General features: G+C 51.7%; 1 protein-coding gene across 1 annotated transcript in view; it reads right to left on the bottom strand.

Moving 5' to 3' along the window:
* Positions 1–2,033: 2,033 nt before the first annotated feature.
* SUGP1 (SURP and G-patch domain containing 1) overlaps positions 2,034–9,351 on the bottom strand; it is a 117,375-nt gene continuing 110,057 nt past the window's right edge. Inside the window, exon 14 of the mRNA XM_078670808.1 lies at positions 2,034–2,961. Within this exon, the coding sequence (XP_078526934.1) occupies positions 2,935–2,961 (27 nt within the window). The 3' untranslated portion in view covers positions 2,034–2,934. The remainder of the gene's footprint in view (positions 2,962–9,351) is intronic.

The raw sequence follows: 9,351 nt of genomic DNA, 5'->3' as shown, positions 1-9,351 counted from the left end.
GCTGCTCGCCGCACGGACGTTGGGTCCGGCCTGCCCCTTTCCGCCAGTGAAGATCAGGATTTTGCTACGGATTATCGCGGAAAGCCGCCTTTGCCCAGGAGCCTCCCTAAGCTGCGGCCGCCATCGTTGGCTGCTAGCCACGCCCCTCATATTTGATTGATTTGAGTAATTGTATACCTGTCCTATGTCTATGCCTATGATCTAATAGATTTAAACCAATGCCTCTCAAACATACTTCCACGTGATCAAGCCGTTTTACGGTGAAACGCGTTGTGGAATAAACAGCACTTCTTGAATACCGGTGCCTACCTCGTTTTTTGTCCTGAGAGCGTGCTTCTAAAGACTTTTGTTTGCAAACGATACAATATTGTCGGCTTTGCTCCGCCGGCGTGCACGCCACCTTTCACGGGTCGTGAAGATCCAGAAGGAGTTGTCTTTTGAGTATGGATATATAGATATATATATATATATATATATATATATATATATATATATAAATGCCCATCTACTCTACTCATCTACTCAACAACACTCCAATTCACAATACTCCACTCTATGCCTCTCTACTCCATTAAACTCCACTCTAGTATACTCTATGACATTATACTCCACTCCATGCCACTCTACGACACACTCCCTCCAGGCCACTTTACTCCACTCTGTTCTAAGACACTCTCCGCCACTGCTCCACTCTCGTCACTCAACTTTTTTCCATTTCACTCTCCTACACTACTACATTCTATGACAACCTACTGCAGTCTACCTAGCTCTACACAACACATTCATCCACCACACGACTTCACTCTGACTCTCTGCTCCACTCTACGCCACTCTACACCCTCCATACCACTCAATGCAACTCATTCTAATCCACGTTACGACAACCAACTCTCCTTTACCCCACTTACTTTTAGCCATGTTGAACAGCAACTACACTGGTGTACAACTTGGCTATAACATATTAGCAAAGCCAATAGCTCTTGCATACGTTCGACCTATTAGCTTTGCCACTGCTCTTTTTTTATTTATTTTTTTACTTTCACCCATGTTGCATAGCAGATTCACTGCTGGCTTAAAAATGCATTGATAAAGCCAAATAGGTTTCGTATACGCACGGGCTATTTGGCTTGGCCAGTTTTTTTTTCTGTGGCTGGGGGGTATGGGTGGGGTGGGACAAACCACAGCGGGCGGGAGGTAGCAGGTGGTATGGGAAAAGCAGCAACAGGTAGGAATGGGATGGTGGCAAGTCTCATAGGGCAAGCAACAAAGAGGAGGTAGTATGGGGGAAGGAACAGTCAAGCAACGATGTGTGAGGAGGCAAGCAAAAACGGGCTAGCAAAGACGCTGGAGAAGAGCTAGGTGAACAACGGAAACAGGAGAAGAAAAAAATATGTCATTCAAAGCACGAGCAGTGAAAGGACACTAATCAAAAAGAAGCAATCTGCACTTTTTCCATGCTCGATAGAAGGAATAAACAAAGAGATAGTAACATTGTTTCACGCTGACCAATCAGAAGACAGCAAATATGAGTGATAATGAAGCCAATTAATGTTAAGCAATAAGCAAGCTCCAACCCCCCTTTTAGTTAACAAAATGTCTTGCAAGCGGTAGCCCATCACTGCCTGAGGCGAGACATAAAAAGGGCCACACAGCTACTTTCCTGTAACACTAGTTTTACAGCATTACCATTTCACAGACCTATATGCTGTGCCTGTCACACCAGCTTGTGGGTGGATTAGGAAAGTACATATTTATCCAGATGGTTACACACGCTTCGCCAAGGAGCAGATAGCAACACAAATGAAAGTGATTGCCCCCATGAAAAGAGACAGAAATAACGTAGATTCCTGGTTTTGGGCAGACTAAATGACCTGATAGCATAAAATGAAGGAGAGCTGCTGATCCCAGGTAAAGATTCCAGTGAAAAGATGCAACGCTTTGCTGGTTCTCCTTGATGGAGAACTACTATTCTGTTCCTTCAATTAGTAAAAACGCTTAATGGCAATAAAAGAAGAATTAATCGGCTGACCATGTGGTGTTTTACAGTTTTATTGAAAGCCATAGTTTGTAATACAGGGTTTACAAATGATAACAAAAATTACTGTAGCACCAACAGTGTCACTTATTAGCCTCACTTAGGGTGGCAAAGCAATCAATGACAGCTTCTAATGGGCAAAGAGCAGCCCTAATACGTCTCACTAAAGGCAGGGCAACCCAACTCCCCTCAAGACAAAGACAGCAGCACAAACCAACTGGATCTGTGTCCTAAGTGGTAGGGGAAGACTGAAACCCCTAAGTGGTCCCAGAGGAGATGAACTTCCGGCCCAAAGCATTAAATGTTTCCACCCCTCCCCTTAAGTTACAACAGGGAGTTTTTTTCCAACTGGGACGCTCAATAAAAGTAGACCAGCTTCTGACTGTTGGCAGAAGCAACCTGGAGGCATGAAGCTGGACTTGGTTCATGCACCTGGGCCCTCAGCCAGCTAGCAACACGGTTAGACAACGGGGCTGACTTCCAAAATACAATCAGGTGTAAGCGATCTGGAGTTGCGGGTCCAAGAAGTAGCTCTAGGTTCACAGCTTGCACAAAGCTAAAAAGTGGAAAAGAAAAACATCCCAAACTCCCCCCACCCCCCCAAAAAATAGCGACCTGTGTGACTAAACAAATAATATATATACACATGTTTTTTTTATGGACGCTTTAAGGGTAAGAATGAGATCTCCAATTTTCTATTTATGCACTTCGTTAGGTGACCTTATCGGGCAAGTGTTGCCAATGGAATGAACATACATATTTTGGGTCACAGTGTCTAAGGTCGGATGCCTCCACGTGACTCGTGAAGTTCCTTCAATCAGGTAAAATTATAATACGAGAGAGGAACAGACACTTCACAGTAAGATGTACAATAGATGCAGGAACTTTCTGGAGCAGGCTCAGTAGTACGGCCGCCTCGGGTTATTCTGTAGGTGGAAAGAGAGAAGCCAGGCATTAATTAGGCTATGGAAGGAATAAAGAGGGAGGCTCTGCTAGAGTGGCAAAACAATCAAACACTACAACATTGAGGGGTGAAGTACTGGTTCATACCAGCAGGTGACTGAAGAAGAGACAAGGAAGAGATGGAAACTCAGGCAGGTACACTATCCAAAGGGGCAATCATCTGAACACCCTGTGAACAGCAGCACCCAAAACAGCATCTATTTTGTAACCTTGCACTGTTAAAAGCACAAGTTACTACTTGTGTAACGATATATCTGTAGGAGACATTAGTTAGTGATAGATTCCTTACCTTAGAATATCCCCAGGCGTCAGACTGGATCCGGAAATTTTTGCGTAGCAATACCCCTACGCGCCGGCAGGCGTCGTCCGCGGCTCCGCGTCCGTCGTCGGCGTCGTTAGCGCCGGAATGACGTTGGAGTACTTAGACGCCACCCATGCGCGCTGACGTCAGTTCTGATACACAGCTTTTCCACGCCAGATACGCAGAGCCATGATAGAACCAACACTGGTGCCATGAAACTAGGGCCCTGAAAGGGGATGACCTTAACCCTAGATATCGGTTCGCAGAACGGGGAGGATGGGTGGGTCGGTAAGGAATCTATCACTAACTAATGTCTCTTACAGATATATCGTTACACAAGTAGTAACTTGTGCATCTGAAAGAAACACGTTAGTGATAGATTCCTTACCTTAGAATAGATACCCCAGCAATACCAACCCCGGTGGTGGGTCTGCGAACCAATAATCACACCAGAAAGTCCTGGAGGACGGAACGGCCAAAGAAGCCATCCCTCCGGATTGGCTGTCCAGGCAATAGTGTCTTGCAAATGTGTGCAGCGAGGCCCACGTAGCTGTCTGGCAAATGTCCTGCAAGGGCACTCTCAGCCCAGGGCAGTGGTAGTCGCCGTGGCCCGTGTGGAATGAGCCCTTAGTCCAACAGGGCGCTCCTTCTCAGCCAAGGAGTAACACGCCTGGATACACAAGATGATCCACCGCGAGATGGTCCGCTTGTGCACCGCCTTTCCCTTCTTAGTGCCCACGTAACCAACAAAGAGTTGGTCATCCACCCGGAACTGGCGTGTGCGATCCAGATAGTAAGAGAGCGCACGTTTTGGGTCCAGACGGTGGAGCGCCTCTTCCTCTTTCGAGGGATGCGGAGGCGGAAAGAAGGTGGGCAAGGTAATGGACTACCCGATGTGGAAGGCCGTGACAAACTTGGGCAGGAAAGAGGGTCTCGTCCGCAACACAACCTTGTACGGATGGACAGAGAGGAAAGGAGGTGTAGAAGAAAGAGCATGGAGCTCACTCACTCTCCTGGCAGAGGTGATGGCAACCAGGAAAGCAGTCTTCAAAGTAAGAAGACGGAGAGGACAGTTATGGAGCGGCTCAAAGGGAGCACACATTAGGTAAGTAAGTACAAGATTCAAGTCCCACTGGGGCATCACGAAAGGAACAGGAGGAAACATGTGTGTGATGCCCTTCAAAAACCTATTTACAACGGGGGACTTGAAAGCTGATCAGGTAGCATTAAGAAGGCGGAAAGGGCAGAAAGGTACCCCTTGATAGTGCCCAGAGCAGAGACCTGGTGGGCAAGAGAAAGAACAAAGAGGAGAACTTCAGAAAGGGGTGCAGAGAGTGGGTACACAGCCTTTGCTGTGGACCATGCCACAAAGCTGTTCCACCTGCAGGCGTATACCGACTTTGTGGAGGGACGCCTGGTTGCCAGAATGACATTACAGACTTCGGGAGGCAAGTCAAATGGCCTTTCTTTCAGGATATCGTCCGTCAGTTCCTCAGACATGGAGCCCAAAAACTAATTGGTTGTGCCAGTGTGCGCATCTCTGATTTGTGATAAAAGACTCAGTCCATTCTATAAATCACAGAGATGAGAGGTCGGTGAGGAATCTGCAGTTAGGAGTATCCACCAGAAAGAGCACTACTGGAGGTAAATAACTTCTGATGGTCATTTGCAACTACAGATTGCTCACCTTTACAAAAGAAACAAAAGTTGAACCTCTTAAGGATGGAGGGCCTGTGGAATGGCTCATACCAAAGCTTTGCAGGATACAACAGCCAAAATGCCCTTCCCATCAGACCAGTCGAACAAGTTACTTACCTTCGGTAACGATATATCTGTAAGAAACAGTAGTTAGTATTAGATTCCTTACCTTAGAATATCCCCAGGCGTCAGTCTGGATCCGGAAACTTTTGCGTAGCAGTACCCCTGCGCGTCGGTAGGCGTCGTCTGCAGGCGTCCCCTGCGGCTCCGCGTCCGTCGTCGGCGTCGTGATGACGTTGCTGGAGTATATAGACGCCGCCTCCGCGCGCTGACGTCAGTTCTTTGCACACAGCTTTTCCGCGCCAGAACACGCAGAGCCATGTGAGAACTAACACTGGTGCCATGTGAAACTAGGGCCCTGAAAGGGATGTCCTTAACCCTAGGTATCAGTTTGCAGAACGGGGAGGATGGGTGGGGCGGTAAGGAATCTAATACTAACTACTGTTTCTTACAGATATATCGTTACCGAAGGTAAGTAACTTGTTCATCTGAAAGAAACAATATTTATAAAAAAAAAAATAAAAAAAAAGAAACAGGTTAGTATTAGATTCCTTACCTTAGAATAGATACCCCAGCAATACCAACCCCGGTGGTGGGTCTGCGAACCAATACAAACCTACACCAGAAAGTCCTGGAGGACCGAACGGCCAAAGAAGCCATCCCTCCGGACTTGACTGTCCAGGCAGTAGTGCCTCGCAAAGGTGTGCAGCGAGGCCCACGTAGCCGCCTGGCAAATTTCCTGCAAAGGGACTCCCCGGCCCAGGGCAGTAGTAGCCGCCGTGGCCCGAGTGGAATGGGCCCTCAGCCCAACAGGAGGCTCCTTCCGAGCCAAAGAGTAGCATGCTTTGATGCACAGGACGACCCACCGAGAGATGGTTCGCTTCTGTACCGCCCTTCCCTTCTTCTCACCCACGTAGCCAACAAACAGTTGGTCATCCACCCGGAACTGGCGTGTGCGATCCATATAAAATGAAAGCGCACGTTTTGGGTCCAGACGATGGAGCCGCTCTTCATCTTTTGAAGGATGCGGAGGCGGGAAGAAGGAGGGTAAGGTGATGGACTGCCCGATGTGAAAAGCAGAAACTACTTTGGGCAGGAAAGAAGGCCTAGTCCTAAGAACCACCTTGTCAGGATGGACGGACATGAAAGGAGGTTTGACAGAAAGAGCCTGGAGCTCACTCACTCTCCTGGCAGAGGTGATGGCAACCAGGAAGGCCGTCTTAAGAGTGAGAAGACGGAGAGGACAGGAATGAAGCGGCTCAAAGGGAGCACACATCAAGAATGTCAGAACTAGATTCAAGTCCCACTGAGGCATCACGAACGGAACAGGTGGATACATGTGCGTGATGCCTTTCAAGAACCTCAGTACAATAGGGGACTTGAATAAAGATGGCTGATCAGGTAGCCTTAAGAAGGCGGAAAGGGCAGAAAGGTAGCCCTTGATAGTGCCCAGAGCAGAGCCCTGCTGGGCAAGAGAAAGAAGGAAGAGGAGAACCTCGGAAAGAGGGGCAGAAAGGGGATCCACAGCCTTTGCTGTGCACCATGCCACAAATCTGTTCCACCGGCAGGCGTATACCGACTTTGTGGAGGGACGCCTGGCTGCCAGAATCACATCACAGACTTCAGGAGGCAAGTCGAATGGCCTCAACTGTCGCCGCTCAATCTCCACGCATGGAGGTGGAGGCTGGACAGGTTCGGGTGGAGGACCGTCCCCTGCTGCTGCGACAGAAGGTCCTCCTGAAGGGGCAGGCGGATCGAGGGACCGACTGTCATGCTGAGTAGCTCGGGATACCAGTATCTTCGAGCCCAGTCCGGAGCCACAAGGATAACTTGGGCCCGGTCGCGCCTGATCTTCAGCACTCTGGGCAGAAGTGGTATAGGCGGAAAGGCGTACAACAGACCGCAACTCCACTCGCGCCGAAAGGCGTCGCCGAGCGAGTGCCGTCTTGGAAACTCCAACGCGCAGAACTGATGACATTGCGCGTTCTCTTCTGTGGCGAATAGATCTAACCAAGGCTCTCCCCATTGCTGAAAGAGGCCGTTCGCCACGTCCGAGTTCAGACGCCATTCGTGATCCACCGAGCACCGACGGCTGAGTTCGTCCGCCCTGGCGTTCAGAGAACCTGCCAGGTGTTGAACCGTCAGAGTCACGCCCTGACGTTCCAGCCATTGCCAGAGGCGCAGAGCCTCCTGGCAAAGGGTCCACGACCCCACTCCGCCTTGTTTGTTGCAGTACCACATGGCGGTGGTGTTGTCCGTGAACACCTGCACTACACTCCCGTTGACAAAGGGGAGGAATGCCTTCAGTGCTAGGCGAATCGCCCGCAGCTCCAGCAGGTTGATATGGAGCCGGGACTCCGCCGGAGACCAGATGCCTCTGATCTCCGCCTCTCCCAAGTGGCCACCCCAGCCCTGGAGGGACGCGTCCGTCACAACTACGTGCTCCGGTTGGGGAAGGGAGAGGGATCTGCCTCTGACCCAATCGCGGTCCGTAAGCCACCACTGCAACTGTCTCGCAGTGCCCTCCGAGATCAGGACATGGTCGGATAGGTTGCCCTGATGCTGGGCCCACTGAAACTTCAGGTCCCACTGCAGAGCCCGCATCCGCCACCTGGCGTGATGCACCAGTAGGATGCAGGAGGCCATCAGCCCCAGAAGCCGTAGCGTCAACCTGACCGAAACCCGGGATAACGGCTGAAAGATGGGAATCAGAGCCTGAATATCCCGGACCCGCCGTTCCGGAGGATAAACCCGAAACTGCGCCGAGTCGAGAACCGCTCCGATGAAAAGGAGCTTTTGAGAGGGACACAGGTGTGATTTCGGCACATTGATGGAAAACCCCAGCTCGTGCAGGAGGTCTGCCGTCATCTGAAGGTGGTGGACGACTGTTTGGGGCGAGCCCGCCTTCAACAACCAGTCGTCGAGGTAGGGGAAGACTGAAACCCCTAACCGGCGCAGATGAGCTGCGACCACCGCCATCACTTTCGTGAACACCCGTGGGGCGCTGGTAAGGCCGAATGGGAGCACGATAAACTGAAAGTGCTCCTGGCCTACCGTGAACCGCAGGTAACGCCGGTGGGCCGGCAGGACGGGGATGTGAAAATACGCATCCTGCAAGTCCAACGCTACCATCCAGTCTTGTGGGTCTAGAGCAGCCAAGACCTGAGCCAAAGTCAACATCTTGAACTTCTCCTTCCGGAGGAAGCCGTTGACGTTCCTTAGGTCCAAGATAGGACGGAGGCCTCCTTTGTCCTTCTTGGGCACCAGAAAGTAGTGGGAGTAGCAACCACACCCTACTTCTGGCCCAGGAACGCGCTCGATGGCCCCCTTGGCCAAGAGGGCCGTAACTTCCTCCTGCAGAAGTGTCAAGTGGTCCCCCGACACACGGTGGTTCTGCGGTGGCATGGCTGGAGGAGTGGACTCGAAGGGGAGGGAGTAGCCCCTTCGGACGAGCTGCAGCACCCACCTGTCCGATGTAATCGCGCGCCAGCGGGAGTGGTGATGGCGAACCCTGCCACCCACTGGCGTCACGTGAGCCCGAAAGCTCGGACTAGGAAGATTTGGAGGCTGCAGCGGGGGGAGGTGTGGACTGACCTCGCCGCTGCCCTCTACCGCCACCACGGCGGAATCCACGGCCGCCACCGCGCTGGGGAGCGTTCTGCCGCGCGTGGCTGGCAGCACGTGTGGGACCGCCCCTTCCTTGGCCACGAAAGGGGCGAAACGAACCCGTCTGCTGGCGCTGGGTCGAAAGACCCAAGGACTTGGCCGTGACCCTGGAGTCCTTGAAGCACTCAAGCGCGTTGTCCGCCTTGTCACCGAACAGGCGACTGCCATCAAATGGCATGTCCATGAGGGCATTCTGGACGTCCGGCGAGAAGTTGGCAGATCTCAGCCAAGCATGGCGACGATTCGCCACCGTCGTGGACATAGCCCGTCCCAGCGAGTCGGTTGTGTCAAGACCACACCTGATCGAGTACCTCGCCGCGTCCCGGCCTTCAACCAAGGCCTGGTTGAGCTTGTCCCGCACTTCCTGCGGGCATTGCGGCAAACACTCCGCGACCGTATCCCACAGGGAGTGGGTGTAGCGGCCCAAGAGGCACGCGGTATTACAAGACCGCAGTCCAGCGCTCAAAGACGAAAAGACCTTTTTGCCAAATTGGTCATATCGCTTCGATTCCCGATCGGGCGGGGCCGACGGGAATGCGGACTGTGAAGTGGAGGCCTGGATCACCAGACTCTCCGGGGAGGGATGGGTGGAGAGGAAGGCAGGATCGTCCGAGCACGGACGGTGACG

The sequence above is a fragment of the Lissotriton helveticus genome, chromosome 12 (genome assembly GCF_964261635.1).
Source record: "Lissotriton helveticus chromosome 12, aLisHel1.1, whole genome shotgun sequence".
NCBI classification, from domain to species: Eukaryota; Metazoa; Chordata; class Amphibia; order Caudata; family Salamandridae; genus Lissotriton; species Lissotriton helveticus.
Note: the sequence above shows the minus strand (reverse complement) of the source record. Positions and strands in the feature narration are given on the sequence as shown.